Genomic DNA, 19348 nt, shown 5'->3' on the forward strand with positions numbered 1-19348 from the left:
GTGGGGGGTAGAAGGGAAGGGGGGAGAGGAGAGGACTGTGTAGGTGGGAGATGGGAATGGATGGTAAGGGGAAACAAAGGAGGAGGCAATAATGCTTGATAAGAAATGCATTCATTATCTTGTCCATGTAATTGTAACCCCTGTGTATGGTATTTTCACAATAAAAAAATTAGAAATACAAAATCACATCAGAAAAAAATGTTCAATCATTTGAGCAAGCAGGATATACATCAGTTATATATCAATCCAGACAAAAATTGCATTTTTGATAAAGGTATATAAGAAGTAAAGCTTGGAGATACTTCAAGAAATTGAAGCTATCTCTAATGGTGGCTTATGTCTGCAATCCTAGCTAAACAGGAAGCAAAGGGCTAAGAATTCTGAGTCAAAGCAAGGTGGTACAGAAAAGACCATGACACACTTTATCTCTAGTTAACTAACAAAAAGCTATAAGTGGAAGTGTAGCTCAAGTGGTAGAGTATCAGTTTTGAGAGGAAAAGACAATCAAGAATGTAAAGCAAGCCAATGATCAGTGGCTCACTCCTAGCTACCTCAGAAAAATTAAAATGAGTAAAAGAAATTGGAAATATTGGAGAGAAAAAAGAAGTGTGACACAATAAAATGGTTATAAAAGAATGCGTGAATATAATCAAAATATGTTACATGCATGGTGGAACTACAATATGAATCAGGTACTTGGCATAAGCTCTATCTTTTATCAAAATTGATAAGCATCACCCCAAATCAATGGGTGTAGACTTGAGTCAAATCTGTCACCTACTCATGTCTAATTGCAGTGTGCTATTTATCTACAAGAAAGACTTAGTCAATAATTATTGCTATCTGTAGTCAATAGCACACATAAAATTTTCCTAAGCCAGGTAAGACTTTACTTCATATCTATTGGTAGCTAAGAAACATCATTGGCTGAAATCATACTACTCGATGTGTCTATATCAATGCCTTAACAAAAGCACTCAAATATATTTTTGGGAAATTAAGAGAATGAAAATCAGCCAAACGTGTGTAAATAGTGGGTAATATAAAGAATAAGTTAAGCCAGACACTAGTGTGTCGTGCCTGTAGTCTTAACTACTCATGAGGCTGAGATATGAGGATTGTGTTTTGAAGCTAGCTTGGGCAGGAATATCTGTGAGACTCTTATTTCCATTTAACCACCAAAAATGCTGGAAGTGGAGCTGTGGCTTAAGTGCTAGAGCACTAGCCTTCAGCAAAATGTTCAAGGACAGCACAGTGCCGGGCTCTGAGTTCCCAGCACTAAAGAAAGATGAATGTACTAGTGACCAATAAGGAAAAATATATGCTATTGCAGGGAAGAGAGCAATTCCTATCCTGGGATCTCTGCTCTTAATTGTGGGCAGCTACCTCAGTCTATAGTTGTCACACCAGTACTTGAAAAGGAGTGAAAATGATAGACACAATGACATTTTCTTTTGCAGTAGGAATCACTTTGCTAGAATTTCTTGAAGTTCTGTGCAGTTCTTTTCTTTTCTTTTTTTTACATGTTTTTATTGTTCAAATAGTGTACAGATGGGTTACGGTTTCATGAGTAAGGTAATGAGTACATTTCCTATAGAGCATTGTTACCTCCTCCTTTGTTTTTCCCCTATCATCCCTTCCCTCCCCACCTCTCCAACTACTTCTTTTCTTTTTTAAGTACAGCTATGTATTGCTGAGACTCTATGTTACAGAACCAAATTTAAGAATATGAATGTGCACAAGTAAAGCAGAACTTACCGTGGCAGATAAAATTCTCCAGTAAGTGATCCTTATCACACTAACCAGCCTCGTAAGGCATGGGTTGTGCATCATATTTGACATAAAATAATGATACAATGCTTAATTTGGGACAGTAACTACTTGTCTATAATAAGAATATGTGTGTGGACATGTGTGAGAGACAGAGAGCAAGACACAGAGAACACGGAGAGAGCCAAGGAGGAGACACAGTCCTAGAGCATAAAATCAGTGTCTGGACACTGTCCTTGAACTTTTTATGTTCAAGGCTAGCACACTGTCACTTGAGCCACACTTCTAGCTTTGGGTTGGTTAATTGGAGATAAAAGTCTCACAGATTTTTGTGCCTGGGCCAGCTTCAAACTTCCATTCTTAATTATCTGCCCCATGAGTAGTTATGACTACAGGCATGAGCCTCCAGCCTACCATACGACACTTTATCAACATTCTCAAAATATAGATGTTCCTAGAGAAAAGTTCACAAAACTACTGGCTTAGGGGGCCAGGAAATGTAACTATAGCCCTTTAGTACAGATGTCATGCCAGTGATTCAGGTTGATTGTAATAACATCACTTCACTTTCTGCAATGACAGCTGAAGTGGAGGAGATACAGGCATGCAGAAGTAAAGTGAAGAATTTACTGGCCTGCAAAGGAGAAGCTGTATGGAAATAGAGTCCTGTCCTACTAGCAGGCAGAAAATCACTCAACAATAGATGCAAGATAAAACAATGAAATTGAGCTGTTCCTGCTTCAATACAGATGATAGTCAGTGTAGAAAATACAGACATTGATGTGTGTACCTAGAGTTCCCTCAGCCATCACCCATCCTCAGGAGAGAACAGTACATGGGAATAAAATATTGAATTACTTACAGCGTGTTCTCTTCTTGTCTGGAAGCATCAAGGTTACTATGAGCTTTTTCCAGAGCATAGAGAGGGAAAAACCCAGTGATCATCACATCTCCATCCATGTGTGCTCGTTGCTTCATAGTAGAAAAGCAGCTAGTGCCAGCCAAGGACCTGATAAAGAGGGGAAACTGGAGAAGGAGTGTGAAAGTCAAAGGCCACATCCCTGAATCATATTCTAAGCTGAAATTCTGGCTGGAAGTAAGGCCCACAGTTTCAGGTATGTATCTTCATATATCTTTATATATGTACGTATGTGTCTTTATATTGACAGAGGTATACACTATAGCTCACCTTTCCTCAAAGCCTCTTGTGTGTCACCAGAAGTAATTTGTAAAACTCTTCCCTGAGGCCTGGCTTTGGTGGCCTTCATCCAGGAGAAAAACATGAGTTGGAAAACATGTTTGCAGATTTACCTTCTTCACTCCAGGTGCTATGATTTCATCCAAGACTGCAGAGAATGAGGCCCCAGAGACAGTTATCTTGGATGTATTTGGTCCATGGTGTGTGTCAAGAAACTATTTTCATGAAAGCCATCTGATGCAACTGGACTCCCTCAGAGGATTCCATGTCCTATGCATGGTGAAGTGTCCACACAAAGTCCATGCCTGTGAGATGTCAATGAAAGTTATAAGGGCATCACACTCAGAGGATTGATTCACACACACACACACACACACACACACACACACACACACACTATATATATATATATATATATATATATATAGAGAGAGAGAGAGAGAGAGAGAGAGAGAGAGAGAGAGAGAAAGAGAGAGATGAGATATATAGATACATGCCAGCCACAGAACATTGGTGGCATTGGTGGTTGATAACACGGAAGTTTCAATAAGAATTGCATGTGCAGAGGCCTCTAGAAATGCTGTTGCCCAAGGAATCAGTGATGCTGCTGAAGCAAGCAATTACAAGTGAATAACTCAAGGTCAATGGTGAAATTGAGTTCCACTTTTGCATTCTCAACTTTTACCTTCAAACAGGTAACTATTACGTATGTTGCTAACATAGATCAAGACATTTCAGGATGCAGTGGTCTGAGAACATGTGATAATAGAGGAAATTCTTTTCTGTCAGAAACCTAAATCAATATCAAAAGCAACTCTATGTTTTCTACTTGTCAACATATGTTAGACCCAAATTCCATTCAGAGACTTCAGTGGCCCTGGAGAACAGAGCTACTTGAGGGCGGTGGACATACTCTACACAAGGCTGTAGTTTTGGATGCATATTTTGGTACACTTGTTCACAATCATGCATTAGGGTATCAGACAATATACATCACATATGTACTTTAAAATGTGGGACGAAAAGAAAAAAACGTTTCTAATGAAATTGCCACTGGTCTTTTAAAGTTGTATAATTATTACATTTTAAAGGATCTGATCAGTTACTTTAAAAATTCTTAGTAGCATATGTTAGATGGATAGAGGATTAACTTTGTTGTGTACATGTATGCATGCAATGGGCCTCAGCCTCACAAGGTGGTGGCACTGGTTCATATCATAAATCTATAATATCTTGAGGATCCTACATCTATAGTGGTTGCATGAAATTACGTTCCCATGAATAATATGTAAGTGTCCCCTTTCACTATATTCTTAGGAAAATTCCTCAGTTGTATTTTTGATGATAGACTGTGTCACTGAAGTGACATAAAATTTAGTGTTGTTTGGTTTTGCTTTTCCTTTATTAACCATTTATGCTTCTGGTTTTGAGAAGTGTGCTTAAGTTTGTCTGGCAATTTGTTAGTTGGATTTTTGGTTCTTTAGGAGTTTAGTTTTCTGAGTTTCTTTTATATTCTGGTTATGAATCACTTGCCAGATGTTTAGTTGGCAAATTCTGTAGGCCATCTATTTAGTCTTGAGACTGCTAACTTTGTTTAACCAAAGGCATTTAGTTTGATGCAATCACATTTGTAAATTCTTATTATTATTTACTGAGTTATTTGAAATTTTAATTAGGAAGTGACTGCCTATACTAAATATTTTGTTGTTTTTGTTATCTGTTCCATACTGGGTTAAGTTTTAGTTTCTGAATTCATGGAGGGTAGGAAAATAAGGATCATTCATAAATTAGGACATCCTGAGCTACCTGGCCCCAGGGTCCTGGAGAAGATGGCGGCAAGGTGGCATAGAGATAGAAGGTCTGTTAGTGGAAACATGTAATCAGCACATGTACTGCCATTGTGTGTATGCAAGTTGGACTTTTGCAACCATAGACAACCTGCCTGGATCATAGATGAGAAGTCTTCCTGCATCCAGAAGTTGCTTCCAAGATGCTGAGAAAGGAATCTTGTATGGTGAAGCATTTATCCATTTGGTATTTTTAAGAATTACACTGTTACATAGAACTAATGTTTCCAAATTTTCCCACTACTGTATTAGGAAACCTAATGTATTTCTACTCATAACAAGTAATATATGAAGCATTTTACCTTTTACTTACTCAAGTAACAAATGCAGCTTCTCTATTTCCCTAGAGTGATTGTATGTAGGGTTTGTCATTCCTGGTGCCACTTGTGTGGAAAATATTGGCGTTGGACCTGGGTGCAGGTGAGTTTTTACAAGGTGTTTTAGTACTAGACTTCACTTGTCAGAGTTTCTGAATTCTTCAAAATGTTCCACCCAGCATTTAAAAATATTCCATAGAATTCAGGTGGGGAATCCTGATCTACCAAAGCAGAGGATGCGGTCACTTCCTGGTCAGAATTGAAGAACCACCATGTGTGACTGCTGCCCAAAGGAACCAAAATGTCTGAGACCATTTCACTCACTGCGTCAGGAATCTTAGATGGGTCGAGGAGTCTGTAAAGTTACAGTCTTCTAGGATGAGTTAGGAAGAAAAATGCCTTGGTACAAAAGCTAGAACAAACCTTTGGAAGTGCAAGAACAGCATGAACTCAGAAAATACTGAGAATGGCTTGTTTTTCTGGAGACAAGTGTCTGTATGTGACTTGTGTTCAGTGAACTGAAGATTTGGATCTTGAGAAATATTGAATAATGTACATGAATTTAATGATAATTGATGTGTAAGAGTATGTTTTCTGGTCACTGACAATTGAGCCACCACATGAATTGTGACCTTAGTGTACACAAGGACTTCTTTGTAGTTTTTTTTACATTTTTATATGTTTTTATTGTAAAAATACTGTGCATAGGGGTTACAGATACATGAGCAAGGTAATGAGGACATTTACTATCAAGCATTGTTTACGCCATCCTTTTTTCCCCACCATAAATTCCCTCCCACAACTAAACTCCCCTCCTCCTCCGTCTAAATAGTAAAGTTCATTTTATAACATGGTGTATTTTACATCTCATTGTTAACAATGAGTCAACTTGTATCCCTATTTAAGCATTTTCCCCTTCCACTCCCCAAATTAGAGAAATGTATATACAAGATGCAGGGCACCGACATCCGATAGAGTGAAAAAAGGGGTTATACCAAGGGGGAGGAACACACAAAGAAAAAAAATCATATGGTACATTATAAATGTTAGAAACAATACTAAGAAAGAAAAAAAGCCATTTGTGTCCCTATCTTGGGGTTCACTTCACTTAACATCATCATATCTGGTCATACGTACGTAACTTTTGACCTTTTCTGCTTATCCTAACATATACTAGTTATTGCCAATAACAGAAACCATGGGACCTATGTTTTTTGGGTTGGCTTACATCACTTAATATAAGTTTTTCCAAGTCTTTCTATTTCCTAACAAATGGGGTGGATCATTCTTTCTGGTGGAGGGATAGAAATTTTGTATATGTATATATACCACATTTTCTTGATCCATTCATCTACCAAGGGGCATCTGGGTTGTTTTTATATCTTAGCTAAAGTAAAGAATGTTGCAATAAACATAGTTGTGCTGATAGCTTTAGTATAGTCTTGCTTATGATCATTTGGGTAAATGCCCAAAAGTGGGATTGCTGGGTCATAGGGGAGCTCTATGTGGAGTCTTTTGAGGAATCTTCATACTTTTTTCCGAAGTGGTTGAACAAGTAAAACTCTCTCCATTTTTGCAGATGACATGATCTTTTGTTTAAAGAATCCCATGGACTCCACTCCCAAATTACTCGAGCTGATTTGAAACTTTGGCAAAATAGCAGGGTATAAAAGTAACCCTCAAAAATCAATGGCTTCTCTGTATGCCAGCAATGAGAAAAGCGTGGCTGACATCCGGAAAGCAACTCCATTCGTAATAGCCCCACAAAAAACAAAATACGTAGGAATTAACTAAGAGGTGAATGACCACTCTGACGAAAACTTTAAAAACATGAAAAAGGAAATCAAAGCAGAACTTAGGAAGTGGAAAAACCTCCCTGCTCCTGGATTGGAAGCATCAACATCGTGAAAATGGCAATTCTTCCCAAGGCTATCTACAAATTCAATGTGATACCTATCAATATTCCAACCTCATTCTTCAATGAAATAGAAGAAACAATCCAAAAATTCATATGGAACAATAAAAGACCCGAATAGTGAAAACAGAAAGAACTGAAGGAATATAATTACCCAAATGGTGAATGGAAAGAATAGAGCTGAAGGAATATAAATACCAATTCTCAAACTCAACTACATGGCCATAGTAATCAAAACAGCTTTGTATTGGCACAAGAACAGACATGAGGACCAATAGAATAGAACTGAAAACCCAGAAACGAACCCACAAACTTACAGCCACCTAATTTTCGGTATGAGAGTTAAAAATAGAACGGAAGAATGACATCCTCTTCAGTAAATGGTGCTGGCAAAATTTGTTAATCACCTGTAGAAACTAAAGTTAGATCCTTATATGTCACCCTGCACCAGAATCAACTCCAAATCGATCAAAGTCCTCCAAGTCAAATCAGACACCCTGAAAAAATTACAGGATGGAATAGGAGAAACCCTAGATCTCCTTGGCACAGGCCAAAATTTTCTCAGTAGAGACTCAGAAACACAACAAATCAAAGAAAAGTTGGACAAATGGGATTGTATGAAGCTGCAGAGCTTCTGCATGGCAAACGACATAGTTAGCAAGATCAATAGAAAGCCCACAGATTGGGAGATCTTCACTAGCCATACAATGGATAAGGGTCTCTTCTCTAAAATATACTTGGGACACAAAAAAATTAAATCCCCCAACAACAAATCCTCAAAGAAACAACTGCCTGATAAATAAGTGGGCTGAAGACTTAAAGAAAAACTTCTCTGAAGAGGAAAGAAGAATGGCCAATAGACACATGAAGAAAAGCTCAACCTCTCTAACCATAAAAGAAATGCAAATGAAAACCATATTGAGATTCCTTGTTTCTTAGTTCACTCTTCCAGTGTATCTGGTTTAGATTAGGGGACCCATGACAGAAAGTTTCAGTGATTCACACTGGTATTTCTGGTTAAGGTGAATTCCCTCTCCTTGTTAAATTCAGCCTTGTTATTGCTCAACAGCTTTGTGAGTGAGTAGAGAAGATGTCGGTGGAGAAGTACATATTGACAGTGAAAGCCCTCATGGAGGGTAGTTTTCTGTCCTGAAACAAAATCTCTTTCCAGTAATGGGACAAGTTTCTTCTCTTGATCTGAATCTTACAGGACATGTAAAGTATTTTAAGAGATTTACCCCAAAGTCTTTAGAATATGCTAAGAAAGTTTTTTACATTCATGCCGTTTATTCCAGGCTATATTGAATTATGTATAAAAGGATGGAAAACATTTACCTTTTCTTCTGTAGAGCAAGTTTGGTATGATAAATTCAATTGAATATTCAATGTAGTGACTGAAATAGAATGAAAGGCATTATAAATGTGGAAAACAGATGATTAAATAGGACCAAAGAAACAAAGGACCTCTTCTTAATTTGTCATGTAGTTTCTAGATGACTCTATGTTCTTGACCCATATATGGTGTATAGATGTACACATTTGAGGGAAACTAGTAGGAGGGCCCAGAACTAGAGGCAAACAGGTGAAAAAATACATCAGAGTGGCCCATCAGCTGCTCTGCACATTGATGAAAGTGAACTAAGCAACTCAAGGGTGGCGATGGGAGGTAAAGATGACAGAGAGAAAGGAAACAGATGACACTAAGCAAAGGGAAAGAAATGTACAAATCACCTAGTTTGGAAGAAATGCTTTTATTGTTAAAGTCTGTAGAGTTCATAAACTTTGTAGATGAAGACAATGACAAGTTGCATTGTGAAGGTTAAAATGTGTTAGTGACTTTAGCTAAGTATCACTACACCACATTACTGTGAAAGTTATATAATTAATCTCAATAAAGAAGAAAAAGAAAATAGAGATGAGTGAAAAAGTTCAAGTTGTATGTAAGGAAGAATTTATTTCAGTCATTACTCCTGGTGCTAGATTGAGGGGAGGAATGAGGAAAGCTCTTTGTCCTCCAATAACTTTGGGGCACAGAGAAAATATTGTTTAACTCTTCGAAGTTGAAGGACCTTAAATATTCATTTTTATATTTTCATTTATTTTTATCAGTGTGTATTTGCAAAAATGGGATTCACAATGATATTTTATACATGTTTGTGATTTTTATAACATTCACTCATTCCTCGTTTCAAACCAGTTTCAAGGAACTCCGTTATTATTTTTTCATACATTAGACATAATGTTTTGTTAGAATTTACAGAAATCTTTGAAAAAAATCAGCAAAATTTTTACACTCCTTCCTTTCTTTGCATATGTCCTTCATCCATTTAATCACAAACTTCTCTCACTCACATTAATCTTCCATGCCTCCCATCCATCCATCCATCTTTCAATACATCCATTCATCCATGCCTATACATTTCAGAGTGTAAATATTGTGTAAGTTCACTTAAAATTGCAATGAAAATCTAGAAAAGAATACTATTGAGTACATCTTTAAAATATGTAAGAGCTGGTGGCTGGTGGCTCATGCCTGTAACTCTTAGCTACTCAGGTGCCTGAGATTTGAGGATCAGGATTCAATCCCAGTCTTTGCAGAAAAGCCATGATGGTACTCCCTTTTTTATTTTTTATTTTTTTTTTGTTCATCATGGGGCTTGAACTCTGGGCCTGAGCACGGTCCCTTAGATCAAGGATAGCACTCTACCACTTGAGCTACAATGCCACTTCTGGTTTATTGGAGATGAGTTTCACTGACTTTCCTGCCCGGGCTGGCTTTGAATCACGATCCTCAGATCTCAGCCTCCTGAGTAGCTAGGATTGCAGGACTTTTGCCACTGGTGCCTGGCACAGTGTAAGCCTTGAACTGAAGCATGCATAAATGAATTAATAATATCAAAAGAAACATGTAATGAACACTAGAAGAGGCAAGAAATGAGTGCAGTTGTGTCGATATGTCTTAATTATATAGCAATAGTATAGAACCCACTAAGTCAGAATATTTGCAACAATAAGTAATGTTTCCTTATCAAATATAGACTTTTGAAATGTGACATATAAAAATGTTCATGTTTTAACAGATTATAAATGTGATAAACTTATAAGAGATAATGTTATATATATTTAATGCACAAAATTCTACATACCAAAATTAATTAAAGAATGATTAAACACAAATAAATTGGAAGGTATAGCCAACCATAGAGGAACAAAGTATGATGTATTAAGGACTTTTATCTTTATATATATATATATATATATTATTGTAAAGATACTGTACAGAAGGGTTACAGTTACATAAACAATGTAATGAGTCCATTTCCTATTGAGCATTGTTACCCCCTCCTGTTTTCCCCTACTCTCCCTTACCTCCCACCTCCTCAACTCCTTCCTCCCCTCCAAAGTTGTAAAGTTCATTTTCAACAGAATGTCTTGTACATCTCATTGTTACAGTGGGTCAACCTATAACCTTATTTCAGCATTTGGTTATTTCACTTTCCCTCCCCAAATTAGAAAAATGTATATACAAGATAAAGGACACCAGAATCAAATACAATGACAAAGGGATTATACATTTGGGAAGAACATACAAAGAAACAAAAAATCACATAGTACATTATAAGTACAATAAAAACAACAGCAGGAAAGATAAAAAAAATCTTGTGTCCTATATTAGGGTTCATTTTGCTTAGCATCAGCTTATATGGTCATATGTACATAGCTTTTGACCTCTTCATCCTGTCATAGACATAAACTTCCAGTCAGGTGGGGTAGGGTGGGGTGAGAGGAGTGTGGGAGGTGGGGGAGGGAAGGGATTGTGGGACAACAACAAGGGAAGGGGTAACAATGATCGACAAGTAATGTACTCATTGCATTACTCATGTAATGGTAGCACCTCTGTTCAGCATCTTTACAGTAAAATATAATTTGAAAAAAAGAAAGAAGCATGAGAGGGAGGAGGAAGATAGAGGAGATGGAGAGTGGCAAAGAGAAAGAGAGACAGAGACCATGAGAAGAGTGCCACAAAAGAGACTCAGGATTATTGAAAAAGGTGAATGTGTGAGTAGAAATATACAAGTATTGAACAAAACAATTTCTAAGGATCATATTAAAAGGTGAAACTTTATGAGAAGAAAAGCTCAATAAAAAGTATTAGAGGATTTTTCAACATATTAGTGTGAATAAACAAAGTCAGTATACTTGAAAATTTGGGAACATGATTGCAAAACACAACAGTGAAAGAAACTGAGAAGGGAGAAGGAGGAATCAAATATGAGGAATAGAAGGAACCAAAACTATACAAGAAAAATTCTAATTGAAATGGTGTTCCCCACCATTTGTCACTTCCATTAGTAGAAACATGAGCAATAGATCCTCATTCATTGAAGTAAAAATTCCACAATACACATTAATAGAACAATGGAAAATTACTGTAGATTTAGACCAGACCTCCTGTATACTAATGAAACAGGAGTTTAATCATAAGAAAGCTAATGTCTCCTACTATGTATTTTATCCCTGAAACCATGCAGAGAATTTCTATTGGGCACTAACAAGATGTAACATTTGGGGGCAAAAATGCAGCCTAGAACCCCTGCCCCAGAGGCCAAGATGGAGAAGACCTCCACAGTCACCATGACCTTCCCCTGGGCACTGTGGTAGACAGTCAGGAAGGTGACCCACACACTGCAGAACACCAGCATGCTGAAGGTCAGGAACTTGGCTTCATTGAAGGTGTCAGGCAGGTTCCTGGCCAGAAAAGCCACAGTGAAGCTGGCCATGGCCAGGGATCCCAGGTATCCCAGGACACAGTAGAAGGCAGTGAGGGATCCCTTGTTGCACAGGATGATGATGTGGCCATGTTCAGAGTGTGCATCTGTGTCCACAAAGGGAGGGGAGTTTGCCAGCCAGAGTCCACAGAGAGTCACCTGGACAAAGATGCAGATGAGGATGATGAAGTTAGGAGCCCCCGATACCAGCAGTCACCTCATCCTTCTCCCTGGAGAAGTGGCCTTGAAGGCCAGAACCACAGTCACTGTTTTGGCCAACACTGTGGATACAGCCACAGTGAACACAATCCCAAAAGTGACCTGCTGCAGGATGCAGGTGACTGTTGGGATGTCCAAGAAAGAGCAAGGAACAGAGGAAACAGAAGATGAGGGAGATGAGCAAGATGTAGCTGAGAGCCCGGTTATTGGCCCTGACAATGGCAGTGTCTTGATGTTTCACAAACATCCCAAGAACAACAGCAGTTAGCATAGACAAACAGGCCAGAGCCATGCCCAAGGGATCTCCAAAGGCCAGGAAACTTACAGCTCTCAGGAGGCATTGAATCCTGTGTGTGTTGGCATACTTATGTTCTGGACACTTCATACATTGCTGCATTTCTGGTGGAAAGTTTACACTTCCATTAGTTGTTTTTATGAACTTCTTTTTCTTCAAAGAATTTAGGAAATTATTTACTTAGGTATAATCCTAAGACTTCAGTACTTACTATCATAAAAGTATTTTTCTTTACCAAACCATAACCACCTCCTATTTCCAACTTCTTCAGGCTTTTTTATTCAACTGTTTTCCTTCTGTGACTATCAAACCTATTGATAATGTAATAGTTGAGGCATTGTAAAACCTAATATATTTTCTACAGTTTTGTTCACTCTCATTAACTGTTTTTCAAATCATATTTAAATTTGTAATTTTACAGGTGTATATAAAAAGTCATTAATTTTATCCTATGGCGTATTTGAATTCATCTCCTTACGTTTGTGTGGCCTACTCACCTCTGCAACTGTAGGAATAGAGTGGCCACTCTTAGGCACTCAATAGTCATGCTCACTTCTCATACTGAATCCACCTTTCTGAGACCTTGCCCTGTGCTAATAACAGTTCTGGGAACTGTCAAACAATGGTATGCAAGATCCATATTTTTTGTGTAACTTTTAAGATCAAAACAGTCCTTAATAAGACTTTTTTAAATTTCATGTTAGAGTTTACTTGCCCTAATGTTCAGTGATAAGAAGGATTCCTGGAGAAAATTTTGACTGCAATAGACTAAAAATTACTAAATAAGTAATTCAAAGGCATGATCTATCATATTGTAATTAGCAATACCTGTATTTTTCAAAATTAATTTATTAATAGATAGAAGGAAGAGGGGCTCTGTAATCCTAATAAACAACTTTTGCATTGCTTGTTTGGGTTGAAGACAACTAGGGTGGGTTGAAGAATTTCTTCATTAGTCACAGAATTACCTGTCCCATTAGCAATCTCATTCTCTGGGCAAGGGGTGCAATCAAAACAACAGGCAGCCTTTCCTTCCTGAGGAGATTTCCTGAATCCGGTCCCACAATTCTCACTGCAGATAGAGTGAGGAGTCTGAGGAAAATCAGAGATGTTTAGTAACTCTTCAGACTTATAGCTAACAGTCCAAAAAGACCATTGCTTTAAATAATGTATTATTAAGCATAATGTTTCTATGAAGATGAGTGTAGTGGAGTAATTGAATTTTGTTACAGCTATGATTTGTTACAGCTATGATTTCCAAAACCTTATATGCTACAACCTTGATTTCTAGCCTGTTCAGTTATTGAAATGTATGAGATCTTTAAAAGGTAGAAACTAGTGGTGAGAAAGTAATTCCTAGTGTACAGCCCTATGGGATTTACTTTAATTTGTGTCATATATGTTGTCTTATACATATCTTCTGTTACATGGGGAAGGGTAAGGAGGAAGACCTCCACTTTATAGGGTTATGTAAACCACAGGACTATTGTATCTTTCTGTTCCCTTTCCAGTGTCCATGATGTGAGAATCTTCTCACAGGTGCCTTCAAAGATTCCTTTCACTGTAGCCTGTTAAGTAGCAGGTCAATTAACCATTGAATGAATTTCTATAGAAGGGAGCAACTCATCAGGTACTTTATCACAGTGTTAGAAATCTACTGAGAAATATATAGTTTATATCTTATGACAATATTCTAAATCAATATTTAGAAACATATTTACTTGTTTCAGATCTGATCTTTGGGTTATAACTCAAGATCTGGGCACTGGAATTGGTGTTTTTGCTCAAGTTTAGCACAGTACTATTGAGTCAGAGCTTTACTTCCAGATTTTTGGTGGTTAATTGGAGATAAGTGTCTCAGAGACTTTCCTGGGTGAGCTTATTTTAAACTATGATATTCAGAACTCAGCTCACTGAGTAAGTAGGATTATGAGAGAACGTCGCTGACACTCAGCCAGGTATGCATTTAAAGGGTGACTTTTGCTGACTTGTGTGTCCTCAAAATTATTAGGATTAGATCCAACCCATCTCTGTAGTTCGAATGACCCACTCTATCAAATCTTCAGATAAAGACAGTCGATTGCCATGTGGAGCATATGGAGAAAACATTCCTATTTTCACTGCAAGTTCAAGACCTGATGGAAAATCCCAAATGTTCAGAATATCATACTCTGGCTCCAATTTCCTTTTCTTATCCCAAATCACTTGGTCTCCAATAGAACTGTAAAACTGGATGTTCTTCAGAAAAGGGTGCAGCTATAAGGGAGATATTTTCTTATGGTGAGGTACACTCCCAGATTTTTGACAGAAAATGTAAGAAAAGCTTCTGATTGCCTTTAATCTCTAAATCTGAATTCAAGAATATCACAGACACCTAATGAAATATCCCAGAAGAAAATCTATGGCAGAATAAAATAATCTTTCTGAAAAATAACCTTATCTGTCAGAAAAGGAGTAGAAGGCCTTTTTTCAAGAGAAACCATTTTGCTATAGCTTGCCAAATCACTTTTTCGTGAATGTTAATAGTTTGACTTACTAAATTTTAATACCAAAAGTTGAATGAACCCAGGTCACTTATGAAAAATATGGACAATTCTGTTCAGTAGGTCATATCTTGCTATGATTGAAGAAAAGCTGAATTTACAGTTTTCAAAACATTAGCTATGAACATGCTGAAGTTATTGGAAACTAATGAAATTTATCAGCAAGGTGCCGGTGACTCATGAATGTATTCTTATCTATTCTGGAGGTCCAGATCAGGGGATCATGCTTCAAAGCCAGGCTGGGAAGAAAAGTCTGTGAGAGCTTTGTTTCCAATAAACTACTCAGAAAAATCTAGAAGCAGTGCTGTGCTTAAGTGGTTGAATGCAATCCTTGAGCGCAAAGAGACTCAGCCCAGGTCCTGAGTTTAAGCCCCTGAACTTGAAAAAACATAATTTATAGAAACATGGAATATATTGTATCCCTGTTACTGACCTGGTGTTTACTTAAGAGCATATGCACTTGGTCTAGAGTATCTCACAGACACTGCAACATAAAGAATTTTTTGGGCCTCAAAAGCACCTGATATATTTAATTTTTAAGCATTAATCTATGTTTACTCAATTTTGTATTTACAGTAGGTTTTGTTAATATTAAAGATAGAGCTTCACATTTGAGAAAATTACTTCATATACTGAAATATAATTCATTAATATCAGAATCCAAGGTATGTATGACCTATGAATACAGTTATATAAATGTGTGTACATATACATATGTGTATATATACATAAACATACATGCATACATCCAGAAATATTGAAATTCATACAATAAGAAACCCCTCTAGCAAATGCCTTTGCTCATCGTGTGGGCTCTCCAACATAGAAGAAATTACCTTTGCAGGGGAAAGCACTGTTCCTTTCCTATTTCCCACTGTTTGAACTTCTGTTTGTTGAAGAAGCATCTCATGGAGAGCCTGGGCCACAGCATACTCAGCATTGTATATATTGTAACTGTGTCCAGACATAGTCATGTCAAAAATGTGCCTAGGCAACCAATCCAAAGAGGCGTCATGAGGACAGTTGTCCCATGGTACACAGTCAGACTCAGACCTGAACAATTAAAAGACAAAAACCACAGCCTAGCAAGAAAAATGTCTTCTGGGTATTTGGAAGGGTTTACTGCCTTGATAAAATCTGTGAATCTAGAAACATATACATGATGCTGTGTAAAAATAAGAGGTACATTCAATGAGCCTAGAGTGAAATATCTCGTTCTTATGGTGAAATCCCACTGTGAATTCATGACACAAACTTTGCCTTGTATTAAAATTTTCTCAAGACACACTATTATAGTTATTAATGAATCATTGTCACCATATATGATGAGGACATTTGCTGAAGATTTGTTGATCTTGTTATAAACTGCCATGAGTTTGAATATATGTGAATTGGATTGGCTTGAGATCACTATCTCATAGTCTACACAAACTCTTTTCTTGACCTTCTCTTCTTTTAGTTCAGCAAGAACCCATGCACCATTCTCATCTTGTGAGGTCAACAGTCCCACCCAATTCCAGCTGAAGTTAAACAGTAAAGAGAGCATGGCATTGGCTATTGATGTGTCCTTTGGAGCCATCTGATAGAGAGCAGGAAATTTCTTATGATCATTCAGGGCATGATCAAAAGGCTCAAAGGTAAACTAACGGGGAAAAAAATTGGATGCTCCATGAATGAGAAGATTGCCATCAATCACAATCTGACTCTTTTGTTTTTCCTGGCTTTTTAATTTTTAATTTTATTGTATAGAGGGGATACAACTACATGAGTCACAATCTCACTCTTGAAGTATGTTAAGAACCAGCTGAAGTAGGTGGAAGGTAAGTTTTTATTTTTGAAATGATATTTTAATCATTTTCAAATAGTTGTACAACATGTTGATTTATTTGTAAAATGTGTCTTGCTCTTTGTCACTATTTCCAAGAATTCTTCCTATTTATATCAACTCTACCCACTCCATAGCTTTCCTAATTCCATTTCCACATATGTACATTGAATATTATGTTGTTTTCCCCATCTGTCCATTTGGTATTCATCTGCCTTTCCCCCTAAATATCTACTCCAGTCAGACAAGGCATGCTTCAGCCTTCTGGTGTTCTTTTTTTATACTGTGAGTAGATCAGAAAAGTTAAACAATGGAGTTCCACGCCTCATTATACCATATTGATCATGTATTTATGTAAATAACTATGTGTGTTCCATATTTATTTCATATTACATATTCATATTGTAGATCTAACTTTCACATATGAGAGAACTCATTTATCCTTTCTTGTTCTGATGCTGACTTTCTTCATTTAACACATTTTCTATGTGTGTGTGTGTGTGTTTGTTTGTATGTGTGTGTGTGTGTGTGTGTGTGTGTATGTGTTTGTACATACAAGTACAGGTGCATAAACTCATGGCCTCTTTCCTTGGCTTTTCCCCCAAAGACTGGTGCTCTACTATTTGAGTCACACATTCACTTTGTGTTTTTACTGGTTAATTGGAGATACTAGCTTTCTGAGCAGCCTGTATTACAAGTGTGAGCCATCAGTACACTGCTCAACATATTTTCACACTGCAAAGTCATTTTCCATTTTGTAATTTATTAAAGAAAATTATTGATAAGGCTTGAATCAATAAATTATCCATTTATCTGTTTGAACTTTTCCATCTCCTTTTCCAAACAGTGGAATATATATTCCACCATCTTTAAGTACTTACTCTGCAGTACCACAACATTTGATAGGTTTATAAATCCAGTCTCTTCCTACCATTCTCTTCTTTTTTTTATTCTCTTCTAACACCTAAAATGCCACCAAATTAGACATTTTTGTATACTTCCACATCTCCCACCATCACCTGTGGAAATCTGTAGAGTCCCAGCAATGTCCCAATCTGGTCAGATGTTATTCCTGATAGTCCTGTAAGTACTGCCATAGACCTCCTGTCTCTCATTCAGGAGTAGTTTGGAATCTTGTATTTTCCAAAGAGCCAAATGAAGGGATTCTTAAGCATTGTCCAAGCTCTGAAGTGAACATCATAGATATCAAGTCTGAGAGTCAAGATATGCAAAAGATCAGGGTTTTTGTTGATCTCAATAGCAAAAGCCACGGCCAAAACAAACTGATAGTTCTTGAAGATCCTACATAATGAGTATAGAAATTGAGTAGGAGTATTTCAAAACTTATGATTTTCTGGATTGAATCCTTGTTTCTTTGTCCATAAATATGTTAAAACATTATCAATTTTGATGGAATATGAATGTATTGTCTTATGCTTGTATATAGAAATAGGAAAGAACATGAAGGGAATTTGTCATGAATGAGATTCAGAAACTTATTTAAGATGAGAGAGAGAGACAGAAAAAGCAGACACTCTGAAAACATTATAGGATGGAATAGGAGAAACCCTAGGTCTCCTTGGAACAGGCTGAAATTTTCTTAATAAAGACCCAGAAACACAACAAATCAAAGAACGGTTGGACAAATGGGATTGCATGAAATTGCAGAGCTTCTGCATGGCAAAGGACATAGCTAGCAAGATCAATAGAAAGCCCACGGATTGGGAGAAGATCTTCACTAGCCATACAACGGACAGGGGTCTCATATCTAAAATATACCTGGAACTCAAAAAATTAAATCCCCAGCAACAAATCCTCAAAGAAACAACTACCCAATAAATAAGTGGGCTAAAGACATAAAGAGAAACTTCTCTGAAGAAGAAAGAAGGATGGCCAATAGACACATGAAGAAATGCTCAACCTACTTCGAGATAAAAGAAATGCAAATCAAAACAACATTGAGATACCACCTCACTCCAGTTAGAATGGCAAAAAACAAGAACTCTAACAACAACAGATACTGGAGGGGATGTGGACAGAAGGGAACCTTACTTCATTGTTGGTGGGAGTGTAAACTTGTTCAACCACTTTGGAAAGCAGTATGGAGGTTTCTCAAAAGACTCCACATAGAACTCCCCTATGACCCAGCAATCCCACTTTTGGGCATTTACCCAAATGTTTACAAACAAGACCACACTAAAGCTACCAGCACAACTATGTTTATTGCAGCATTATTTACCATAGCTAAGATCTGGAACCAACCCAGATGCCCCTCAGTAGCTGAGTGTATCAAGAAAATGTGGTATACATACACAATGGAATTCTATGCCTCCATCAGAAAGAATGACATTGCCCCATTTGTTAGGAAATGGAAAGGCTTGGAAAAATTATATTAAGCGAAGTAAGCCAGGCCCAAAGAAACATAGGTCCCAGGTTTTCCCTTATTTGCAATATCTAGTATATGTCTGAGTCAAGCAGAAAAGGTCAGATAAGGTGATGTTAGGGAAATGAACCTTAAGATATGTATTGAAATGTTTTTTTTTTCTTTCATGCGATTGTTTCTAACACATTTATAAGAATATTTTTTTGTTGCTTTGTATGTCCCTTCCCCACAGTATAACCCCTGCTTTCGCTGTATTTGATGTCGGTA

The 19348-nt window shown here is 37.2% G+C and overlaps 2 protein-coding genes across 2 annotated transcripts in view; both read right to left on the reverse strand.

The window, feature by feature from the left end:
• Nucleotides 1–5901, reverse strand: part of LOC122119862 (vomeronasal type-2 receptor 116-like) — a 38998-nt gene extending 33097 nt beyond the window's left edge. Inside the window, exons 1-2 of the mRNA XM_042693929.1 lie at nucleotides 5897–5901; nucleotides 2633–2779 (exon numbers count right to left, since the gene is read on the reverse strand). Of these exons, the coding sequence (XP_042549863.1) occupies nucleotides 2633–2779; nucleotides 5897–5901 (152 nt within the window). The remainder of the gene's footprint in view (nucleotides 1–2632; nucleotides 2780–5896) is intronic.
• Nucleotides 5902–17813: 11912 nt separating this feature from the next.
• LOC122119863 (vomeronasal type-2 receptor 116-like) overlaps nucleotides 17814–19348 on the reverse strand; it is a 64678-nt gene continuing 63143 nt past the window's right edge. Inside the window, exon 7 of the mRNA XM_042693931.1 lies at nucleotides 17814–18000. Within this exon, the coding sequence (XP_042549865.1) occupies nucleotides 17814–18000 (187 nt within the window). The remainder of the gene's footprint in view (nucleotides 18001–19348) is intronic.

The sequence above is a fragment of the Dipodomys spectabilis genome, unplaced genomic scaffold (genome assembly GCF_019054845.1).
Source record: "Dipodomys spectabilis isolate Male_0828 unplaced genomic scaffold, ASM1905484v1 ptg000173l, whole genome shotgun sequence".
Taxonomy (NCBI): domain Eukaryota; kingdom Metazoa; phylum Chordata; class Mammalia; order Rodentia; family Heteromyidae; genus Dipodomys; species Dipodomys spectabilis.